Source organism: Somniosus microcephalus, chromosome 12 (assembly GCF_052327205.1).
Source record: "Somniosus microcephalus isolate GS21.2 chromosome 12, FLI_Smic_1.0, whole genome shotgun sequence".
Classification (NCBI taxonomy): domain Eukaryota; kingdom Metazoa; phylum Chordata; class Chondrichthyes; order Squaliformes; family Somniosidae; genus Somniosus; species Somniosus microcephalus.
In genome coordinates, this window is record NC_140998.1 from 54,431,734 (window position 1) to 54,457,272 (window position 25,539).

The 25,539-nt window shown below is 44.9% G+C and overlaps 1 protein-coding gene across 2 annotated transcripts in view; it reads right to left on the reverse strand.

Moving 5' to 3' along the window:
- The window catches only part of spata7 (spermatogenesis associated 7), a 128,212-nt gene that overhangs the window by 21,017 nt on the left and 81,656 nt on the right, over window positions 1-25,539 (reverse strand). Inside the window, exons 5-9 of one of the 2 annotated variants that reach the window (XM_086002896.1) lie at window positions 18,029-18,501; window positions 7,171-7,231; window positions 4,873-4,997; window positions 1,597-1,650; window positions 229-306 (exon numbers count right to left, since the gene is read on the reverse strand). In XM_086002896.1, coding sequence (XP_085859022.1) covers window positions 229-306; window positions 1,597-1,650; window positions 4,873-4,997; window positions 7,171-7,231; window positions 18,029-18,501 — 791 coding nt within the window. The remainder of the gene's footprint in view (window positions 1-228; window positions 307-1,596; window positions 1,651-4,872; window positions 4,998-7,170; window positions 7,232-18,028; window positions 18,502-25,539) is intronic. The other variant, XM_086002897.1, reaches the window with a different exon arrangement.

Consider the following 25,539-nt stretch of genomic DNA (forward strand, 5'->3'; position numbering starts at 1 on the left):
CACTTCAAAGTAATTCATTGCATATGAAGTGCTTTGTGACATTTCTGAGAGATTAAATTAAGTATCTATGTAATACAAGTCACTGAAAAAAAATCTTCCAACCTAGTTATACTATCAATTTGAAACTTCCCAAGCTTACACTTAAAATTACTTGAACCTATAGTTCTTTTGGTAAAGAGTGAACTTACAGGCTAGCCCAATGATGGAAGGTAGAAAGTAAAGTGATACCTGTTTGAAAATAATCCTCGATTCAGTATTTCACTGGTAACATCAGAGATGAACTCAAGATATTTCAATTCCTCCTCTCTGCAGAGAAATGCACATTAGCAGTAAATAATTTGTAAATACAATCTGTTGTAGTATTTGGGACTTGGAAGAAAGTAGGAGCCAATCTAAATCTTATCAACCCAACCTACAAGAATTTGGGTAGCCTGAAGTTTAGGGGTTTGATACTGAGACCAGGATATATTGGCCAGAATTTTCCCGGGTGTCAGTGGGTGAGATCGATGGCAGGTCGGGTGGGAAAGTGGTTTTTTTTGACAGCAGGTCGGGAACTCACTGTCAACCCGCCACAACGTGCCTTTCCCAATGTCGGGTCTGTCAGCGCTCAACTTTAACTTCATGGCCACGGGAACCACGCTGTTCGGGGACCACGTCTGTCAACCTGAGGCGGGGGTTCAGTGGACATTTCTCCAGCTGATTCCTTGACAGTAAAAGCTCCCACCTGACAGATGATCACTTTCCTCAGCCACAAGCTGCTCCTCCAGAACAGAATCAGCAGGCTGCAAGTATTTCCAGCAAAATCTCTATCCAGTCTCACCTCATTACCTCTCTCACCATTAACAGATCGCTTCTGTCATCTCTATTTCACCTGCCATCTAATCCATCGGCATGGGTGCCATTTATACAGTCTCACCTTGTGCCCTCCTCTGCAATCTCCAACCAGGCTGTTTTGATCTCCTGGGGAGGTCTCTTCCGCCTATCAGAAGGGAAGAGGACCTCTCTGCGTGCTGTGACTCCCTCCATAAGCATATGGAGGGAGTTATGGGAGAACCTGGATGCAGCCCTGCACCTCTGTGCAATGATTGTCAGTGTTTGCAGCACTTCAGTGTTGTAGAACACTGACAGCACAAATGTCAAAAGAAAGTTGGCCATGGTCCCTTTAAGGAAACTGGCTGATGACGCGTCATGAATGATGTCACCAGACCTGCTTCCTCTAATTGGGCCGGGAAACCCGCTGAGCGGGCTTAACAAACCCTATCAACGTAAATTCATTTTAGACAGCGGGATGGAGCCAGCAGCGTGACCGTGACCCGCCACCGACATCGCCCCCACCGGGCTCGCCGAGGTGAGCAAAATCCCATATTTCCCATTAACATTACCTACAAGATTTTAGCTTTGCTAGAAAACTGGCACAGCTTTACTTTTTCAAACTTTTATAAGTTCCAAAAGGTAATGTTAACTACCCAAAGGAAAACACTGTCATCATTGCAGGGTACACAACATTAGTAAAGTCAACAAATATAGAAAAAATCAGAAATCTTCGTGGGACCCTAGTTTGAAAATAGCCATAATCAAATCAAGCACAGTACTTACTCGGCCTTAACCTTTCTCATAATTGGTGACTTGATTCTATTTGATGAGGATAACCTGAAAACAATTGGTTTGAATAGAAGAAAATAGTGGTTACACTTTAAATATCAGATGTCACGGTGAACCAAGTAACCAGGAAAATTAGATGGCCCCTTGATTATGATATTTTGAGCTATAACATTTCTTTATTGCATCAACTTCAGTTCTCTTTTAACTCATGGTTATTGTGAAGACCCGTTCTTACAAAGTTTAAAGTTCTAAACATTCCGGGTGTCTACTTTCACCTAAGCAGTGCTATCCACCATTATATTTTACTGAAATCCTAGTGACAATCCTTCTGACTATGCATAAATAGCACTTTTTTTCTATTGTATTGATGTGCATTAAATTGACATAGCATATAGGCCGCATCCAAATATTGGTGGCCCCTACACTACATTAAAAATATACCTGATTTTTACTTTTATAAAGTGCAGCATATATGTGAATTAATATGGTTTAATGGAGATTATTACTTGGGAATATTTCAAATTGCGTTAGAAAACTCAGATTTGTTTTTTGTAATTATTGCTAGAGATGTATTTGCCACTTAATTCAAGACTTGATGGTACTTTCTTGCTACTAAAGCTGTTTACTAAAATATAATTTTAAGTATAAGTAAGATAAATTGTTCCAAGAGCTATTTTGGATATGAAAATGTTCATAATGGTAGCAGTATTTCATCGGCAGATGTGCATTAATAGTCATTTATATGCCACAACGGTTTACTTCAAAACTTTGGTTTGGCTTTGTAATTAAGGTAGCTCTATTTATCAATTTGTTACAATCACTGCCAAACTCCAGTCGATGGCTGTTCAATTTATATAGCAGTTTTTTTATTCCTACTAAAATAGTGCCTATCTTTCGTAGTTAATTAGAAGATTCATTGAATTGTCTTAAAGTCTCTGCTTAAAAAGAACTGGAGGATATAACTATTCGGAAAGACTGAGCAGGCTAGGGTTCTTCTCTCTGTAAAAAGATTCTGGCTGCGAAATTCGGGGGTTTAGCGCCAGCCGCTAAGGCCAGTTTTGATGAAAAAATGGCAGCCGACTCGCTTACCGCCCACTTGCAACAGGTCCCACGGCGGCTGTCATTTTGGGGAGGTCGATAGCGCTGCCATTGCCAGTGCTCACTCCACATATTTAGATGAGGCAGATCGTGACGTCAATGAGTGTGCAACGCTGATTTGATGCACGATCTGCCATTTTGGACGTCGCCGCTCCTTTTAATGCCCTCTCCTAATCACGACCCACTGACCAAGCATTCAGCAGCAGGAAGGAGCCCCCAGAAGTGCTATTTAAAGGGACCATCAACAACTTGCAGCTGACTTGCATTTTCAGTTCTACTGACTCTGTCTAAGTTTGTGCAATGGTTTGGAGCGTTCTACAGTTATTTAAAGTTGCTGAGGTCACAGGGAGTGTTGCTGCAAGTGGAGAAGGCCTTGCTTCTCATTTAAAGGGTTCTGCTCATAATTCTAAAGACCTCTATCAGTTCTCCTCTGAGGCCTAGAAATTGGATAAGGCCTTGTGCCAATTTCACCGCTTCTCTTACTGCCCTCTTGTAGTTGTGGTACTGAAATAATTTTTTTTACTGTTATGCTTAACTTCAGCTTCTATGTCCTTTTCCAAGTCTCGCTGCCCTTCTGATCAAGCTTTTAGCATAAATTCCTGCATTTTCTTACATTACATCCCAGTGAGCCACTTCCCCTTTCTACCTGCAATATTTGTACAGGCCAATTTTCCTCTTTATCTTACTTTTAATTTGTTGTTGATCTATATAGCATCATGCTAGCTTAACTGAGTTTGTTGGTTTTGGGTATGTATTTATCCTGCATGCTCAGCATTATACCTGTAAAGGTATTGCAGTTTTATTCTGCTGAAGTGATTGAACAACCTTCCTCAATTTATTTGCTTTAGCGGTTCCCTCATTTCACTGAATTTAATCTTTTAAGTTATGTACCAGGCTCCTGGTTTTGGATATTTTTGATTCCTAGATGGTCTTAAAACTTTATCATTCCATTGTTGTTGTCCCCTAGGGTGCTATGATTTCCACAACCTGTATATCTTCTGAGTCAATAAAAAAAGATGAGCATTGCCTTTTGTGGCTTCCTTAATGCATTGGGTCAAGAAATAGTCACGCATTACATCTAGCAACTCTGACTCTAAACCATTTGGGTTTTCCCAGTTTATATTAGTTTGATTGAAATATTCCCTTAAAATAACTTTTTTTCACACACCCTTCTTATCTCTTCATAGAACAATTTCTCCTTCTTATGCTTTACAAGGTGATCTATAGCATACCCCTAGTGTTAGCTTGGATTTTTTTGCACCGGAGATATCTAACCAGAGTAGTTCATTTTGAAGATAATAAATAAAGGTTTCATGATTTCTCAGTTTTGTACATAACTTTAACCAGTTGTGGTTGTGTTTTTTTTTTGTTCTGATATGGTTACGTTTGGTATTTATGGTGTTGCGGTTATCCATCTGTGACCATGTTATGTTTGCATATTTTTCTGTTTCTTTTTATGTGGGTGTGTTGTGCTTTGATGTATTGTCTGTGATGTTTTAATTATTTGAAGATTTTTGGATGTTTTTAATTTTAATTATGTGGTTAAGGATTGGCTGAGCAGATTCTTCAGAATAGTGTGTTTTGGCGCTGATGTAGTGTTTTCATTTTCTGCTATTGAAGTATTTGATAATTGTTGGATTTTTAATGATGTGGATGAACAACATTATTTTCATAGAAATTCACTCAATCAACCGCAGCTGCTCTCAGTAGCCACGGTTGGCAGCTATGACTCTGGCTACCTTGGACAAATGAAATTTTAAAACTATTTTATTAAAAATTAAATAAATTACATTTGGGAAAAAAGCAGTACATAATCAAGGACTTGAAACACTGCTGTGTGAATATTGGGCACAAGGTCTGATTTATGAAAGGTTCAGGTGGGTGGCCACTTCAGATAATAGTGACACCTATCTTGAAGATGGAGCTAGGAGGTCGCAGAGATAATTTATATGTACAGCAAGAGAAATGGAGAAAGAAAGAGAGGAAAAGAGAAAGAGAACAGGAAAAAAAAGAAAGATAGAAAGAAAGAAAATAGGTTAAAAGTGACAGCCTAGGCATAACAAAATAGGAAAGTATTAGAGGAAGTACATGCTATATACAAGACTTTAATATGTTATATAATTTAAAAAATATATATTTTATAGACATATAGATGGATATTTATGTACATACCTTGGTACAGAGTAATCATAAAGGCATTCAAAACATTCTTGTAGCTCTTCGCAATGCAAATTGTGAGGGAAAACATCCCTGTCCTCTTGTTCTTCATCAGGGCATATCTGCTTATTATAAACAGCCTATCAGAACAAAGTGACACATCTTACAGTTCTACTAAATATAATGATATTTCTAAATGTCATCTTACTGTTCAATCAGTCAGTACTTAGCTTGTAAAATTGATGTATATTAGCAATATATCCATCATGTCTGTAATGATTATAATAAAAATCTTTTTTTAAATTCATTCTGCAGATATGGGCGTTGCTAGCAAGGCCAGCATTTATTACCCATCCCTAGTTGCCTTTGAAAAGGTGGTGGCGAGCCGTCTTCTTGAACCAATGCAGTCCATGTAGTGAAGGTAATCCCACAATGCTGCTAGGTAGTGAGTTCCAGGATTTTGACCCAGCGAAAATGAAGGAACGGTGATATATGTCCAAGTCAAGATAGTGTGTGACTTGGAGGGGAACTTGGAGCTGATGGTATTTCTATGTAGCTGCTGCCCTTGTCCTTCTAGGTGGTGGAGGTTATGGGTTTGGGAGGTGATGTTGAGGAAGCCTTGGAGAGTTGCTGCAGTGCATTTTGTAGATAGTACACACAGCAGCCACGGTACGCCAGTGGTGGAGGGAGTGGATGGTTGAGATGGTGGATGGGGCTGCTGATCAATGGGACTGCTTTGTTCTGGATGGTGTCCAGCTTCTTGAGTGGTGTTGCAGCTGCACCCACCCAAGCAATTGGTCAATATTCCAGCACTCCTGACTTGTGCCTTGTAGGTGGTGGTGAGGCTTTGGGAAATCAGGAGGTGAGCCACTCACTGCAGAATAGCCAGCCTCTGACCTGCTCTAGCAGCTACAGGATTTGATGGGGGAATTCAACAATGGTAATACCATTGAATGTCAGGGGGAAGTGGTTATGCTCTCTCTTGATGGAGATGGTCATTTGTGTGGCGTGAATGTTGCTTGCCAACAATGTTCCCTTTAATTTTTTTTTGGGTGCGCAGTCCACTTTAAGGAGCTGTGTGGTCCATTCAAAATACCGTGCATGCGCGGTTTTTCCTATTTAAAAGCCTAAGCCTAGATGTTCTCCAGGTCTTGTTGCATCTGGGAATGGACTGCTTCATTATCTGAGGAAATGCGAATGGAACTGAACTCTGTGCAATCATCAGCGATCAGCCCCATTTCTGACCTTATGATGGAGGGAAGGTTATTGGAGAAGCAACTGATGATAGTTGGGCCTAAGATGCTGCCCTGAGGCCCCCCTGCAGTGATGTCCTGGGGCTGAGATGATTGGCCTCTAACAACCACAACCATCTTCCTTTATGCTAGGTATGACTCCAGCCACTGAAGAGTTTTCCCTCTGATCCCCATTGACTTCAGTTTTACTAGAGCTCCTTGGTGCCACACCCGACCAAATGCTGCCTTGATGTCACTCTCACCTCACCACTGGAATTCAGCTCTTTTGTCCATGTTCGGACTAAGGCTGTAATGAGGTCTGGAGTTGAGTGGACCTGGCGGAATGCAAACTAAGCATCAGTGAGCAGCTTAATGGTGAGCAGGTGCCACCTGATAGCACTGTTGACAACTCCTTCCATCACTTCGTTGATGATTGAGAGTAGGCTGATAGGATGGCAATTGGCTGGGTTGCACTTGTCCTGCTTTTTGTGGACAGAACATACTTGGGCAATTTCCCACATTGTCAAGTAGATGCCAGTGTTGTAGCTGTACTGGAACAGCCTGGCTAAAGACGTGGCTAGTTCTTGAGCACAGGTCTTCAGCACTACAGCCTGAACGTTGTCAAAAACTGTAGCCTTTGCTGTATCCAGTGCACTCAGCTGTTTCTTGATATCATGTGCTGAATCGAATTGGCTGAACATTGGCATCTGTGATGGTGGGGGAACCTCAGGCCGAGAAGGGTCATCTACTCGACATTTCTGGCTGAAGGTGGTCGCGAACGCTTCAGCCTTGTTTTTTGCACTATGCGCCGGGTTCCGCAGTCGGAGGATGTTCATGGAACCTTATATAATTTATAAACACTAATTTACATTTAATTTCTAAAACTTCAATATTCGAAAGGATAACGTCACTCAAAATATGAAGAACAGCAACTTTATCTCTGACGCTGTGAATGCTTTCTAATCTATACTGTGTATGGAATATTCAGTCTTATTATATTTCACTTGAGTAATGTGAAGATTTATCTTTCAGCACAGCATTTAAGATTGCCTACAGCAGAAGAAACTGTTTATCACCTAACCTGCGATGAAGCCAAGTGTGAACGATCCATCTTGTTCTTCAGTGAAGGTGCATCTTGAGAGCTATAAATTATGAACATAACTTTATGAACTACAGTTTTAATATCAATTTAACTGTTTGAAGACTGAAATAGCATTTCTGTATCCAAAAGGAACAAAATGTTGCTTAAATCATTCATTCTACTTTACAATATTCTTAATTTCAAGATTATTTTAAGAAGGTTATATTACATAAAACATGTGCAACAGGGTGAGAGAATGGATTAGAACTCTCTTCTTTTGATCTCTGAAATTTAGGTTTGAAAATCTCTTTCTGCTGTCAGGTTCCTAAATGAAACCATGTTTAATAGTCTTGACCCAGATCATAGTGAGCACAATTCTACAGCCTTACGCCAGGCATAATCCAAGACTGTCACCAATTTGGCAATTTCACTGATAGGCAACGAGAACAATTAGGCAGGAAACCTAAGGGGGTTATTTTGGTGAAAACCGGCACTAAATGGGTACAGTGCTAATAAGAAACGCCTGTTTGAAAGTGTGGATTTAGCATGCAATTTTCAGGCTAATCGATGATTATCATGATTCAAAAGTGCCTGCAGGCGCTGAAACCGACACCTGCACATTTAGTACTCAAGCGCTGATTAGATACAATTTTCCTGGAGCTGTATATGTAGCCTGCACTCACTCACTTCCACTGACGGTGCGGAGTGTGCTAGCTGGGAGAGAAGGCAACGTGGAAGGATGGCTCAGGGACCTAGAGAGAGGGTGCTGAGGTTCCCAGATACGGCATTGGAGGTCCCGGTGGAGGAGATACAAAGGAGGAGGGATATCCTCTACCCGCAGAGGGGTAAGGAGGCCACAGAGGCAGCTAATGCAGTGCATGTGGGAGATCGCCCGGGAGGTGACAGCCAGGAGCCCTGGCCCCAGGACATGGCTCCAGTGTCGCAAGAAGTTTAACAACTTGACCCGAGTGGCCAAGGTAAGATCCCATCTCACAAACACACTTCTCAATAACTGCATCACCACTAGCATCACAACCTCAACACACTTCATCCACCATCTAACTATACACTGACATTCACGTACCCCACACTATTGCATCCTTCACAGACATTACTCACATCTCACACACACACACAAACACACCTGTCAATACACTCATTCACAATCACCACTCTTTCTCTTCCAGGACAAGATAGCGCATAACAGATGTCAGCAGGACCTGACCGGGGGAGGTCAAGCACACCTGCATGACACCACTCCCCTTGAGGAGGCAGTACTGGCCATGATAGGGAGGGGAATGGGAGATGCCGTGACCAGAGGCAAAGCAGGGGGCATATCGCCTAGAGGTATGTGGCCATTCCAGCTTCCTTACAGATGCACAACAATTCCTGATCCCTAAAATCCCAAAGTGACCCTCACTCCCAAGCTCCAATTAGTCTCATCACACACATCCTCCTATAGTGGCCACATGCACTGCACCCTACCTTCTAGCTTTATCATTGCAGGTTCCTAGGAGCAGGAGCCACCTTGCCCCCCTGGAGCAAGTGCAAGATGAGCAAGAGCCACCTCGTCGACTGGAGAAAGAGGAGGAGAGCGTGGAAGAATGCATTGCATCAATGGCTACCACTGTCGCAGGCACCAGCTCAGAGACCAGCACCACACGTAACTTAGAGGTTAAGTTAGAAGAGGGATCCTCACAGTGGGACCCACCAGCACTAGTGGGCAGCAGCCATGCCGGGTGGAAGGGACACCACAGGTGCCACCTTGCCGGGGAGTGGGGCGGTGGGGGGGGAGCGCAAGGCAGCAAACTAGTTCTGCTGTAGGGGAGTCAGATGAGGACCTTGCAGGGACAAGCTTCAGAGGAAGGTTGATGGGTCTGACAAATCAAATGCTTGGTGCAATGGACAGCCTGCCTGAAAGTTTACGGGTCATGGCTAGGGGGTTGGAGGAGTCTGCCTCCACCTTGGTCCATGGCTTGACGGAGAGCCTGGAACCCATCCTCTCCAGCGTGGAGAGGTGGGCCAATTCTAGCCAGAGATCTGTGGAGCCCGACATCATGCAGCGTCTGATGACTGAGGTTGCAGCTTCCAATGCAGTCATTGCAGCTTGCATCGAACAGCAATGAAAGCTCATGCAACTGCCATGGTAGCTCTGGGCTCCTTGGTTGAAAGGGGTTTGTAGAGGGTCTCCGATGGCTAGAGATCTGTCTTTCCCCACATCACTGGGCTGGCTGAACAGAGGCCCCGAGGTAGTGGCATAGGAATCATGGAGCAGGAACCTACTGGCCTCTCTTCAGATGCCATCATTACTGCTTCCTCTCCCACCACTCCACCATTGCCCTTGTAGTTGCCTGTCAGCCGGGCGGCCCAGACAACTGAAGCCTGATGTAATAAAACTCACTACGCACTTGGTTTGAGCATAAAGCAAGGCTTTAATCAACTTGTTTCAGAACATGGAGGTCTAGTTGTACTTCACTAGTTCCTTGTCTTACAAAATGTCCCTGTCAAGCTGGGCCCATGCCCGAGTATTTATACTCCTTGGACGGCACCACCAGCTGGCCATCCAGCGTTATTTCATGAGTGGTTCCTTGATGATGATGAGATTTATAACATTCTTCCTGCCTAATAGATTTGGAAGTCCGACGACTTCCTCTTAACGGATTAGGCGGACCACGAATAGCCGCAGTCTTTTAGATTTTTGTTTATGGCTAGAAGGCACGTCTCCCCGGACCATGTCTTGGTCCCTGGGCCGCTTGATCCATACCGGTGGATCGACAGGGCCCGTGTTGCTCTGATTGACCCGAGGGAGGCTGGGGAGATCGTGACTCCGGGTGCGGGTCCCCACAGGCGCAGAACTGGCTTCATCCTGTTGGATAGCTGGGGATTGACTGGCGTCCTGGCCTCGGGTGGCCATCCCATGGGGAGCGCCCGGCTCCCCGAGTGGATCTGGTGGAGCAGCTGGCAGATCTCTCGATGTCCCAGGTAGGGCGTCATCTTCGGGGGAGCGCAGAGTGTCGGCATCATCCCCATGGGTCCCTCTATCAGTTAGGTCCGTGGGACCGGCTGGACAGGGAGCCAGGTCCCGGAGCGAAACGGTGGACTCACGGCCATCAGGGTTCCGCACGTGCGCGTACGTGGGATTGAAGCCCGTGAGTGCTACCTCGTCGACGAGAGGATCGTTTTTAGACGATCGGACGAATCTTCGGAGCAGCACGGGGCCGCGAGCTGCCAACCATGACGGTAGAGACGTCCCATGGGTGGAGCGACGCTGGAAGCTGAAGAATCACTCGTGAGGTGTGACATTGGTAGACGTAGAAAGGAGACACCTGATGGAATGCAACACGTCAGGGAGCATAGTTTCCCACTGCTGGTCTGGTAGGTTGCGTGACCTCAGCGCAAGACGAACAGCGTTCCAAATGATAGCGTTGTATCTCTCAACCTGTCCGTTACCGATGGGATGGTACGGTGTTGTTTTACTTGTGGCGATTCCCCTTTGGGAGAGATAACTTTTGAGTTCGCTTGACATGAAGGAGGGACCCCAATCAGAGTGGATGAAATTGGCCGTACCGCAAAAAGGTAAAAGACTTGATCAAGGAATTTGATCACTGTGGAAGTAAACATATTGGGACGGGAAAGCAAAAGGAAAGCGTGAATATTCATCCACCATAGTAAGTAAGTAGGTGTTTCACGTTGAGGAAGGCAATGGCCCTTTAAAGTCAATGCTGAGTCGCTGCATAGGCTGCATAGTGTGTATGAGCAAGCCATCCGATGGACGGAAGAATTGCGGTTTTAATTCCGCACAAATTCTACAGGAGGAGCATGTTCGTTTCACATCTTCCGTAGAAAATGGGAGATTTTTAGATCGCACAAAGTGCACCATACGGGTAACGTCAGGATGGCATAAGTCAGTATGAAGATCCGCAAGAGTCGAAGTTGACATAGAAGAGCAGAATGCCTGCGTGAGGGTATCTGGGGCCACATTCTCTTTGCCGGGTCGATAATGTATGGTGTATCCAAAGGCGGCCAATTCCATCCTCCAGAGTTGTATTTTGTTATTCTTGATCTTAGTGCATTTCTGGTTATCCAGCATAAAGGCCACGGAGCGCTGATCGGTTATAAGTGTGAAATGGCAACGAGCGAGAAAATGACTCCGTTTATGTACAGCTTCGATGATGGCCGTAGCCTCCTTCTCGACAGGAGGATAATGGAGCTCGCTACCCTGCAAAGTTCTGGACAGAAATGCAACGGGTCGACCACCTTGATTCAAGGTAGCAGAGGTCGCCACATCCGATGCATCGCACTCGACCACGAAAGGAAGATTTTCATCAATGGAACGACGCGTGGCTTTTTCCAGTTGTCGCTTGAGGAGATTGAAAGCTGAAATAGCTGTTGCCTCCAATGGAAATGACTTTGTGTGAAGCAGGGGCTGGATCTTGTCGGAGAAGTGGGGTATCCATTTCGCATAATAGGCGAACATGCCGAGTGCCTGACGAAGAGAGCTGAGATTCGTAGGGGGAGGGAGCTCCTACATAGAAACATAGAAGATAGGAGCAGGAGTAGGCCATTCAGCCCTTCGAGCCTGCTCCGCCATTCAACGAGATCATGGCTGATCATCCAAACCCTAGCACCTGGTCCCTACACTGACAGCCATCCCACACAAGCCCTATCCCAGTAACCCCGTAACCCCACGTATTTAATCCCCCCTAACACTAAGGGACAATTTTTATCATGGCCAATCAACCTAACCCGCACATCTTTGGACTGTGGGAGGAAACCGGAGCACCCGGAGAAAACCCACGCAAACACGGGGAGAATGTGCAAACTCCACACAGACAGTCACCCGAGGCCGGATTTGAACCCGGGTCCCTGGCGCTGTGAGGCAACAGTGCTAACCACTATGCCACCGTGCTGCCCTGTAGCGGACAAAGTCACTCCGGATCCGGTTTGATGACACCGTTGCCCACCCAGTAGCCAAGGATGTTGTCTGATGGTACTGATTTCACAGATGTGGACTCATTTAAGGTTAAGTTGCGACGACAGAGAAAGTCAAAACATTTCTGGAGGTTGGCATCATGCTCCTTCTGGTCATGACCAGCAATGATGATATTATCCAGATATGGAAAAGTGTCCGTTAAGTTCTCCTGTTTGACTAGGCTATCCATTGCCCGTTGAAAGACGGCCACCCCATTGGCGACCCCAAATGGAAGGCGACAAAACTGGTAAAGCCGACCATTGGCCTCAAAGGCCGTATGCTTTGTGTCAGAGTCCTTTAACAGTACTTGATGTTATGCGCTCTTTAAATCAAAGGTTGAAAATACCTTGTAGTTTGCAAAGTTATTGACCATGTCATCGATGTGTGGTAGTGGGTTGGCATCCAGGTCAGTATACTGGTTAATAGTTTGCGAGTAATCGATGCAAAGACGTTTCTTGTGTTGCTTCAGAGGATTTTTGACAACGATGACTTGAGCCTGCCAGGAAGATGAACATGGCTCAATGATACCGTCAGCTAGAACGCGAGAGATTTCTGCCTCGATAAAGGATCGATCATCTTGGCTGAAACGTCGTGATTTGGTGACTATGGGCTTACATCGGGGGGAAAGATTGGCAAACAAGGAGGGCTCATCGAGCGAAGCCGCCGAAAGCGCATACAACGGTACTTTGGAAATAGTAAGCTCCGGCTTTGACCCTCCAAACTTGAAAGTGAGTCTTTTGTGTTGTTTCTGGAAATCCTGTCCCAGGAGCACATCACTGCATAGGTTCTTGAGCACCCCAAGCCGGGTGGAGAAATAAGTGCGGCCATTGAGAATAAGGTCGACAAGACAAAAGCCGGAAGAATTGGTGGTCAGTGTCGTCAGAGCCATTGCAATTTCCCTGTCCGAGGGGTAAATACGCAGTTTTAACTTACTGACAGCCCGCTCACTAATGAAGCTGTCAGAGCTGCATGAGTCGATTAGTGCACTCAAAATGTGTCCATTTACCGAAACCTTCGTGGCTGCATGGGACAAACTTTGGGGAAAAATAGCTGTGATGGGAGGAGGGGCAGTTTGACCCTTGATAGCTGTAACCTTAGTAGTGGTTCTTGGGGGAGGAGCAGTTTTATAGATTGCAGCTGTAACCTTAGTAGTGGCTCTTGGGGGGAGGAGCAGTTTTATAGATAGTAGCTGCAAAACTAACAGGAGCTCTCGACCGGTATACCTTAGAAAAGTGGCCTTTCTTACTAACAGCGGCTCTTGACTGGCATACCATAGAAAAGTGACCTTTCTTGCTGCAATGATTGCAGGTCGCGTTACGAGCAGGACAAAATTTCCTATAATAGAACGCACCTCCACAAAAGAAACACTTCCTTCCAGATTGCCAAGATGCCGCTAGGGCGGGGTCGTCATCAGTGTAGGTTTCTAGGTTAGGGTTGACATCAGCCAAGTTGGAGTCGTCATCCGTGAGGGCATCCGCCCGAGGCCTATCGAAGGAGTCACTAAAAGTGATAGCAGCAGCCCGTGCACGTGGTGAAAGATAGGTGTCTGCATTCCTCTTTGCTAAGTCCAGAGAACATGCCTGGTCATAGGCAGCCTGTAACTTGAGGGTTTTATTCTCCAACAGACGCTGACATATGAAGGGAGACGCAATCCCATTAATAAAGGAATCACGAATTAACTCCTCCTGGTACTGCTCAGCTGTAACAGCTTTAAGATTACAATCCTTGCTGAGCCTGCGAAGTTTCTGAAGGAATTTGTCAAGTGATTCCCCGGGTTGTTGTCGAGTTGTGGCCAGTAGATGCCGAGCAAAAATTTCATTTGGGGACTTGACATATAGCTGCTGTAGTATTTGGATAGCGGCGTCATAGTCTACACAGTCTTCGATATAATCAAACACATGAGGGGATACATAATTAGCAAGCATTCGTAACTTGTTAGGAACATTCTCACCACACTCCTCAAGGAAGTTGCTAAAGGTACGATACCAGTGTTTCCATACCTTAGCGGCTGTAAGTGAATTCAGGTCCAGGTCGAGACGGGCGGGTCTGAGTAGTTTCTCCATGATGGATCGATTACTTGTCTGAGTTCCCTTCTACGGTTCGAGTCGTAGCTGGCTGTTCCCAAAATCACCCAAAGCGTGGAGTCGATATCAAGTTGATTAAATTGATGTAATAAAACTCACTACGCACTTGGTTTGAGCATAAAGCAAGGCTTTAATCAACTTGTTTCAGAACATGGAGGTCTAGTTGTACTTCACTAGTTCCTTGTCTTACAAAATGTCCCTGGAAAGCTGGGCCCACGCCCGAGTATTTATACTCCTTGGACGGCGCCACCAGCTGGCCATCCAGCGTTATTTCATGAGTAGTTCCTTGATGATGATGAGATTTATAACAAAGCCTATGCTGAGATGGTGCAGTCTGAGGTGGGGCCATCACGGCCCACAGCCTCTCCAGGGCGTTGCAGGAGGGCATCTGAACTGCCCTCTTCAGAATCTCAGCAGCTATCCACCTGGCCTGCTGTTGCCACAGGGGTTGCACTTCATAGAAGCACTAGATTAGGCAAAAGCACTTATAGATAGCCACTAAGGGCAAGTACTAAGCGTGAATAGTTTAATATTTATTAGTTATGCGATGTTTCCATCATTTGATTGTGCTGCAGATAAAGATTGATTATGATAATTGGGTAGTTGTGGAATTGGTGGTCTTTTTTATCGTGGTCTTCATGGGGAAGGAGTTGAAAGGACTGTGTGCAGATGCTGGACTTCCTGATGGATCCTCAGTCGTGGAAGGTAAAACATGTGGCAACAGTGCTCCGGAGTCTGATGGTGGAGCATGTCTCTCAAAAGCGCTCTTCTATTAGATGGCGGCGAGCGTCCCTCCCAGGTACGGGCTATCTACATGGATCCTTCTGGTGCTTCCCCTGTCCCCCTCCATTTCCTCCTCCTGCTCCTCCTCTTCCGGCTACTGACCCTGATCCTCTGGCACAATTTTTGGTGGTAATGGCTGGTCTTTCATGATCGCCAGATTGTGGCACATGTAGCAAATCACCACGAATCTGGAGACCTTCTCGGCCGAGTACTGCAGGGCACCTCCTGACCGGTCAAGGCATCTAAACCTCTGCTTCAGGACCCCAATGGTCTCCTCAATGATATTCCTGGTGGCTGAGTGGTTCTCATTGTATAAGTGCTCAGCTCGTGTCAAGGTTTTCTCAGGGGAGTCAGGAGCCATGGCATCAGAGTCCCTTGTCACCTAGTAATCAGCCATGCACATTGCGTTGGGGCTCAAAGATCTGTGGGATGAATGAGTGTCTCATTATAAACGCATTGTGGCAGCTCCCCGGATAGCGGGTCATTCACCTGCATGATGCACTGCCGGTGGTCACACACAAGCTGCACATTGAGGGAATGGATCCCTTCCTGTTCCTGAACATCTCGGAGTTTAAATGAGGGGCTCGCATAGCCACATGTGTGCAGTCAATGGCTTCCTGGACCATGGGGAATCCTGCAATCCTGTCGAATACTAGAGCTCTCTGCCTCTGGTCTTCTTTGGCAATACGGAATGATATATATTCATTCCTCAGACCATATAGAGCAGCAGCAGCCTCCCTTATACAGAAGTGTAGAGGATTGTGATATCTGACTTATATCACTTGTGGCAGCCTGGAAGGTTCCAGTGGCATAAAAATTAAGTGCTACTGTGACCTTGACTGCCACAAGCAATGCAGTACTGGCTGTGCTGCGACCTCTGAGTCTTCATTCCACAAGGCCACATATATTTGTGATGACCTCCTTGGGTCATGTGAATGTAGGAGTAGTGCTCTCTGAAGACCCTGGGTGGATAGGGTCTCCTGTTCAGAGGCCTCTTTGCCCTCCTGTCCCTCTCCCCTGCAGCAGCTGGTGCTGCTCTGCCTGGCCTCATCTGCTCCCCCATATCGTCATGCAGAGCAAGGGGGACCCCTAGCAAGATGCCCAAGCACTCCCTTTCTCCTGATGACTCAGCACTCACTCTTTTTAGATGAAGTCCTGAGAGAATTTCCGGGAAAACTGTTGATAGTGTTGGTGAAGTCTTGACAAAGTGTCCCAAAAAGTCTCCCGATATGTCGCAAACGCAATCTAGTCAGTCAATCTCAATCAGCTAGTGAACATTGACAGCTGAGCATAGCTTTAAGTAGTATTCAAAATCCTGACTAACAACTTGTTTACTCCTGTTCAGCTGATCGCTGTTAGGAGAGGTCATTAATTGAAGTGCTACCCACCAAAATGCCGTGCAGCCTCTTTAATGAGCAGGAAATGTAATCGTCAATCAGCCCCTTAATATTCCTCCAGGTGGCCGTTCCTAGCGCGCACTTCAACTCTTTTACCAAGATGGTGTCTTGCGCTAAACGCAGGCTAAACTGGCGTTGCAGCTTAAGACCCCACCTTGGCCACCTCGGAGGCTCTTTAGCGCCTAAAGTATCCAGGGAAAATCGCCCCGGAAATGCCATTGTGGTGAGGTCAAGATTAAGTGTATTTTATGGACAGTGTAAGGGAGTTTTATTCGGTATTTAATCTCTGCAGTCCTTGATGCAAAAAGAAGAAAAAAGTTCCATTATTCAGGGCTAATAATCTTTCAAAAGAAAGAAAGTAAAATAAAAATTTATATAGTGTCTTCCACGGCCTCAGGATGTCCCAAAGCCGATGAAGTACTTTTTGAAGTGTAGTCACTGTTGTAATGTAGGAAACATGGCAACCAATTTACGCACAGCAAGCATGGAAGAGTTTAAGGGGAAGCTGGATAAGCACATGAAGGAGAAAGGAATAGAAGGATATGTTGATGAGATTAGAAGAAGAAGGGTGAGAGGAGGCTCGTGTGGAGCATAGACACCAGAATGGATCTATTGGGCCGAATTGTCTGTTTCTGTGCTGTAAATACTTTATAAAAGTGATAATTGAAGCTGAAACCTAATTCTAATCAAGCTACTACATAACTCATTTCAAGTCATCAGAAAGTAGAGATTTGATTTAGAACTAAAATCTGAGTAACTAGATTTGCACAATATGATCGATGCATTCACAGTTACAGCATCTGTAAATTTTGCACTAATCTGAATATACAGCTATTGAGAGCTGAATTTAAAGATTTCTGTAGTGGTTGACTAATTTTTATAAGCTTGGAATGACTTTATAACCTTTCCATCAATCCTGCAGATGACATTAGTTAGGGGCTGTAAAATTGTGTTTAAGTTTATACTGAGGGACATAACTCTTCTGCAGGGAGGCAACTCTTCACATCTGATGAGCAACTATATTTAGATCCATTTTATCTAGTGCAAATTACACTTATATTGTTAGAGCTGGGCCTTTTCCCAGTTGAAACCTCTTCTCACTCCAATTTTCCACTGCTAGTTCAGGAATGAAAGCTTAGTAATCAACTTGAGTCCTGATTGGAACTAGAATCTTAAGTTGTGTTTAAGCACTAGAATCGGGATTCAGAATTGGGAAGGTTACCATTCCCTACTTATCTTAATGGCAGCTGGCAGAAGATATTCACTGGACATGTATTTCAAGCAGAATCTTTTCAAAATTAGGACCCCATACAATCAGTGTCTATGAAACTGCATGTTTTCTGGCAAAAGAGAGAGTATCTCCACTCAGGGCAGAATGATTCTCAACTTTCATTTGTGTGCTTTTTCTAGAGGTGTACTTCAGCTTGAAAGTACTTCTCCTAGGAGAAGTTACTTTGTTTATATAGGTTTATTATAAATATAACAAAAACTTGAACAGCATGAAACCAAACACTTTAACACACAGCAGCACTTTGCAGAGTTAAAGTCATTGACATTCTATGTAGCAATAATTCTGGAAACACAAGGCAAAAATACTATCTGTTAGCAGGAGTTCACAGTACCTGTTGAAATCAGTCTGTGTTTCTTGTGTCACTAGTTTCTTTTTTGGGAGTTTTTTCTTCTTCACAGGAGTATAATACCTGTAATGGGCCAGAGAAGACTGTGCTTCATTTTTCAGAATGCGTGGAGTGAATCGTTGTCCATTTGTAAAATGGTGAGCATTTTTCTCCAAAAGATCACCACTATATGTTTTTTGGTGTGCATCCTGAAATGATCTATACCAATGATGGCTATTTGCAAGGCTAGCTGACGAACTGCAGAAAGTTCTAAAACGTTGCCTGGGAGATGTAGAGATCCTGGAGCTCAGGTCTGAGTAGCACCTATTGAATGTTTTCTGAGTAGTTTCCTTATCAATATTGGCAGTGGAAGGCAACACTGAAAACTTCCCTTGGGAAGAGATAAAGGTTCGGTCAGGAGTCATGCAACCATTTGCTAAGTCTCTGGTAGCCTTGTCGTGTTCTAGTATGGACGGATTCTGTGAAAAAAAAATGTAAATGTAATGAGCATGTGAAAATCATCATATTTATAAAGTAGTTCCCCACTGGAACAAGTTGTGATACAAGAAACTATTTACAAGTCCTCTATGTAAAGACATTATTATACAATAAAACCTTCTGATAGACGGCCCTCCGTTAGAAGATGCCTTGTGCACAGCTCCTACGGGCAACATTATAGAGGAGGTCTCTCATATACAATGGAGTGTATGAACGTCATCTAACCAAAATGGCAATACACGAGTATGAATTTATTAAGGGGATAATGTTGCGGGATAATGTTGCAGGATAATGTTTGAGGCTGTCTTCACCTGAAGGATCCTCAAACACTAATTGAGAATTGAGGGTTCCAACAGTGACAATGAAAGTCAATCAAACAGCTATACTTAGGCAGTAGTCACTGATGCTACTGGTTCATTAGGTACTGACACTAACATAAGACACTCGACAGACTCAACCAACGGAGCATCTAGGACTCAAAACCTTACCAAAGAAAAGCTTTAATTGGAAAGGACTCATTAGCTGAGGCTAGATGATTTGAACCTTGTGCTTGACACTATAAACTATCTAGTGATGAGAGGAAGAGACAATACTGTCATCCTAAATGTTCAGGACATTTTCAAGTCAGTGCTAAGGTGTTCATCAATGTTTTGTAGCTGGTGTAAAGAACATCAATAAGGATCATAGATAACTCTGGGACAGAAGGATTGTGGCACACATTGTTCCGACAGCAGTAATGGTCAACATTCCTTTATGTGGATATTAAGCTAGCACTGACACCTCTATTCTCAAATACTTTGGAAGAGGTGCATGTGTATGTGTAAGGATTGCTTAGACACCAGCCAACATCAGCTAACATCAATGGTGATAACGTTAGCTGGTCATCTGATATCCAGTCACAAGTGCTCTGGACAAAATGCAATCCCATTCAATGTAGGAGGATTGAACAATGTTGCGGATCACCTTTCAGTATTTTGGCATTTATTATAAGCTTTTCAACACTTGTGAACAGGTTGTTCACTCTTTGAAGTTGTGGGCAAGGAAGAAATAGATACTTTTAATGATCATATTTTACTGGAAATGCTCAACAAGATGTATAAAATTTGAATCTGCAACTTGGATCAACTGAAGCAGGTTCTAAGGCAACTGAGACACTGCTCCATGCAGAAAAGGGTATTGACTGATGGAAGTCCAACTGAAGAATTTTTCATTCAGGAAAATAAACCGTGGTCCAACTAGTGAGTGAAAGACTTGGGGGTGAAAAATTTGTGTTGTGAGCGCCAAGATGCCGTTGACAGCTGTAATGACAGCTGATGGCAGTTCCAGCGCTACACGACATATCAGGGTTGCCAGTAGCACTGCCGGTAAACTCGATCACCAGGGACCTCGTCATCATGGAGATTGTGACATCAGTGAGTGCGCAACGCTCACTGGATGTCCGATCTCCCAACTTCGTTATAGCCACTTACCTTAACGGCAATGCAGAACAACGACAGGGAGAGCTGGCGTCTACCAGCAGGAAGCAGGCTGCAGCAGCGATATTTAAAGGTGCCATCCCCAATCAGCTCCAACTAACATAGTTCTGCAGTTTCAGTGGATGTTTGCTACTTTCTGGAACTGAAGCAGTTTTCTTTAGTTATTTCAAGTTTTTTTGGTGACAGGGAGTGTTGATTCAAGTGCAGAAGTCACTCATTCTTTGTTAAAGGCTTCTGCTCACAACACTTCCACACAGTCATGGAAGCTGCGGGATTGCGGGATTACCTCAGGAGGACGAGGAGGCTAGGAGGAGGAGGAGGAGGAGGACAAGGAGGAAGAGGATGAGGCAGAGGAGGATGAGGAGGAGGACCAGGAGGGAGGGTGGAGGTAGCAAGACAATTAGCCTTCTGGACAGGCTGTCTGTGACTGGCTCATCAGACTCCGATTCACATGAATGAAACCCCAGCTCCCTGTAGCTCACCACGTCCCCATCATACAATCCCTGTCTCATGCCATATCACAGCGTCCTCCTGGGCACAAAGGTTAAATGAGAGACACCACAAAATATACCAAACACTTGTAATAAATTTATCTATAAGCATATCACATATATCACATGAATTCTAATAATTAATGACCCTTGTGTCGGCCATAGTTGAATACCTGTCATTGTGTGCAAGGTGTGAGATGTTGGTGTTAGTGTTGCTAGGTAGAGATTGTTGGTGGGTGAGTGCTGGGGGTGTGGTGCATTGAGCAGTGTGTGAAGCTTGTGGTACAGATGGTGGTATATAGCATTTGTTGAAGCCTGCACTCACCCTGACCACCCATGTGAGCTCATTAAACTTCCTCCTGCACTGTGTGTGGACCTGGGGAGCACAATGCTGCCCAGGGCCTGATAATCTACATCCTAGGGTACTTAAGGAAGTGGTCCTAAAAATAGTAGATGCATTGCTGATCATCTTCCAAAATTCGATAGATTCTGGAACAGTACCCATGGATTGGCGGGTAGCTAATGTTACCCCACTGTTCAAAAAGGGTGGTAGAGAGAAAACAGGGAATTACAGACCGGTAAGCCTGACATCGGTAGTGGGGAAAATGCTAGAGTCCATTATAAAGGATGTAATAGCAGAGCACTTGGAAAAAAGTGACCGGATCGGACAAAGTCAACATGGATTTACAAAAGGTCAATCGTGCTTGACTAATCTACTGGAACTTTTTGAGGATGTAACTGGTAAAATAGATAAGGGAGAACCAGTGGATGTGGTGTATTTGGATTTTCAAAAGGCTTTCGATAAGGTCCCGCATAAGAGATTAGCGTGTAAAATTAAGGCACATGGGATTGGGGGCAAGGTATTGACTTGGATAGAGAACTGGTTGGCAGACAGAAAGCAAAGAGTTGGAATAAACGGCTCTTTTTCCGAGTGGCAGGCAGTGACTAGTGGGGTACCGCAGGGATCGGTCTTTGGACCCCAGCTATTCACAATATATATTAATGATCTGGACGAGGGAACTAGATGTAATATTTCCAAGTTTGCATATGACACAAAGCTGGGTGGGCATGTGTGCTGTGAGGAGGATACCGAGAAACTCCAGTATGATTTGGACAGGTTGGGTGATTGGGCAGAAGCATGGCAGATGCAATATAACGTGGATAAATGCGAGGTTATCCACTTTGGTGTCAAAAACAGGAAGGCAGATTATTATCTGAATGGCAATAGATTGGGAGAAGGGGAAGTACAACGAGACCTGGGCGTCCTAGTGCATCAGTCGCTGAAAGTAAGCATGCAGGTGCAGCAGGCGGTTAAGAAGGCAAATTGTATGTTGGCCTTCGTAGCGAGAGGGTTTGAGTACAGGAACAAGGATGTCTTGCTGCAGTTGTACAGGGCTTTGGTGAGACCACATCGTGAGTATTGTGTGCAGTTTTGGTCGCCTTATCTGAGGAAGGATGTTCTTGCCATGGAAGGAGTGCAGCGAAGATTCACCAGGCTGATACCTGGGATGGCAGGAATGACATATGAGGAGAGATTGAGTCGATTGGGCTTGTACTCGCTGGAGTTTAGAAGAATGAGAGGGGATCTCATCGAAACTTATAAAATTCTAACAGGACTAGACAGACTAGATGCAGGAAGGATGTTCCCAATGGCGGGGGAGTCCAGAACCAGGGGTCATAGTCTAAGGATAAAGGGTAAGCCATTTAGGACAGAGATGAGGAGGAATTTCTTCACCCAGAGAGTGGTGAACCTGTGCAATTCTCTACCAAAGAAGGCAGTAGAGGCCAATTCATTAAATATATTCAAGAAGGAGTTGGATATATTTCTTTAGGCTAAAGGGATCAAGGGATATGGAGAGAAGGCAGGAACAGGGTACTGAATTTGGATGATCAGCCATGATCTCATTGAATGGCGGAGCAGGCTCGAGGGGCCGAATGGCCTACTCCTGCTCCTATCTTCTATGTTTCTACGTGCCACCTCCCTCAACATACTTTGGCAGACTTGTGGCAAGGGCCTTCTGCCAGTTTGTGGGGGCGGGGTATAGGACTGCCTGCCTTTTCTCCACCGCTAAAACCAATGCCTCTAAAGCTTCCTCGGAAAAACCTCCAAGCTCTTTCCCTGGGGTGGAGATTAGGATTTGTAAATAAGCGTTCCTTCTCCTTGTCCTTCTTCTTATGGTTGTTGAGGCAGCTGCACATCCAACAATGCTGAGAATGAGGTGCTCCAGCATCAATGAACCTTCTTTTTAAGTAGTGAAAGAAGCCTGTGGCAATCATTACTTGCATTTGACGGCCCCGATATTGGTCCATCTTTTCAGTGTAACGTCAATGAGCTTGAGCTTTTAGACTAGAATCATGACTGCACTCATTTTAATGAGGAGTGAGGACGAATTCTGCATGCAGCCTAGACGATTTTCAACTGGTGCTACTTAACCATTGTTAGTCTAAACAATGCCCATTTCTTGGCTATAATGAATTTCTAGCCCTTAACTTTTTTAAGTATTAAAAATGGCTATTAGTTCACTTTGAATACTTTTTCAAAGATGGAGAGCAGGGACGGGTCTGGGCATCATGTGTGAATCAACATTCTCAGCAATCACTCTGATGAAATCAAAGTACCTCTTACAACTGCTGGACAAAAACTTAGAAATAGCAAACTTTGGTAATGGGCTAGAAATTCATGTACTTACCACCACTCTGTAGCGCCATGAAATGGGGATAAAATTGCGGATGTCGCTCTTTCACCAGCTGGTAGCAGTTCCTGCGGTGGCTGCCATATTCATCTTTCCCTTTGTGCTACTGGTAACTGGCAGCGCCCTGCAAAAAAAAATGGTGGCGTGGTGACATCAATCGGTGTACAACACCGACTTAACGTCACCAACGCGAACTTCGACCCTAGCGCTGAATTCAGTGCTGCGTCCTAAGCACGCCAAGTTAACCTGCCGTAAAAGCAGGCTGACAGTGGCTATGTCTGCAGCTCTTAAAGGGACACACACATCATTCCGGTAAGTTTGAATGTAAGGGTTTGGATTGGGTTTCTTTGACTTTATTGAAGTGATGGTTTGGTGCAATAGATGTGAAAAGATTTTTAAGTGTGTAGGGAGTGCTGCTGGTTGCTTGCAAGGGCTCGGATGGTGAATTACGACCTTTGAGAAGACAGATCATGCTGCGAATACTCAACAAGTCACGCAACGTCCGTGGAGAGGAAAACAGAGTTCATGTCTCAGGTCGACATGCTGCCTGACCAACTGAGTATTTCCAGCATTTTATGTTGTCAACTCACATTTACAGCATCTGCTTGCAGAGGGAAGAGGAAGATGCCGAAGAGGAAGACGCAGAAGAGGAGGAAGCTGAAAAGGAGGAATCAGATGGAAGGATGCATCCCAGACAGCCCCTTTGTGGCGGGATATCCGGGATGGAATCATTTGCCTGTGGTCCCACTGGCTGGACAGGCTGCCTCTTCTTGTTGACCCACTGGCTGGGCAGGCTGCGTTTCTTGGGAGTGTTAAATGAGGAAGGCACAAGGGTGGAGTTGTGCTGACGGGAGGGCGAGAAAGTAAGAGGTGCATGCCAGAAGGAGGATAACGTACGAGGATACCCGCATCTTGTATCCTTTCAGCCCCGCTGCTGGCCAAGGGCTCAACCATGCCCCTGCCAAGAATGGCCAGCACCGTCTTCTCCAAGGGGTTGAGGTGAGGCTAGGAATGGGAGATGTGCCTCTTCATTGGTGCAGATTGTTGGTAGGTGTGTGATTGGGGGTTGTACATTGAGCAGTGTGTGAGGCTAGTGCTGCAGTTGGTAGGTGACGGCTTTTGAAGATGCATTCACTGACCTTGACCAGTGGTCTGAGGTCATGAAGCTTCCTTGGGCACTGAAACCAGGTGGTGGGGGGGATATTGCTGGCAGTGACAGCCTTAGTGATGTATTCTCACATCGTTCTTTCTGGAGGGCCTCCTGGCCCCTGCGGGTAGAGGGGCACTCTTGTAGTGTTGACCCCCCTGCACGAAGCTGAAGTGCTGCGTGTGAGACCCTTGGTGCCCCTTCCCTGGCTTGCTGAGCCATTTGTGTTAGTGCTGAGGCATTGGTTGAGGTTAGGCTTTAACAGCTGAATATTCACATTTGGAACTTCTTTTAAATATTGAATATTTCTTAAATGGCAGAAAGGGCTGAAAAATGTATTGCTTTACTGCATTTTATTTTGTATTGCTTCAGTGTGCATGGCCCCATTAAATGTCATTACCCACAATTCCCTGTAAGCTCCACAGCTTCGCTCAGAGGCTGTGGGAAGCTGCAACGCCGGACCTAGACAGAAACTTCATCCCGGATCCCTCCAGCAACGCCACCAGGACGCTGTTGCACGGTAGGTGAGTACTGCGCCACCTAGCTCCATGCCCCCCAGACCAATTTCACTCGGTTAGCATTGCGGCCATTTACTGCTGCTGGCAAACATAAATTTTCCCCCCAGTGACTGCAAACTTTCACACTGAATGGCAGTAGATATTTCTTATGTAAATATGCACATCAAGTATATTTATCCACATTATGTATAAAGAGTTTTCTACTAAAATTATTGTATATGGCTAAAACGGTTTCACCACAGCCACGCCTGTGGCTATCTGCCGATTTCTATTGGACAACACTGATATAGTGCCTTTAACATAGTAAGATGTCACAAAGCACTTCAAAGATGATTGGAGAGGAAGAAAAAATGTTCCCAAAGTTCTATAGAAACTCTCATTTGCGTAAGAAGCCACTGTAACTGTTGTGTATGTCCCATATTCAAATAGAGGGTGAGAAGGTTGGATCTCAAACAAGCGTGCTAAGCTTGAATAAAGGAGACTATGAAGGTATGAGAGCGGAATTGAGTAGAGTGGATTGGGAAAATAGATTAAAGGGTAAGACGATACATGATCAGTGGTGTACATTTAAGGAGTTATTTTACAACTTCCAAAAAAAAAATATTCCACTGAGAAGAAAAGGGTGTAAAAGAAAAGACAGCCATCCGTGGCTAAGTAAAGAAATTAAGGATAGTATTCGACTAAAAACAAGGGCA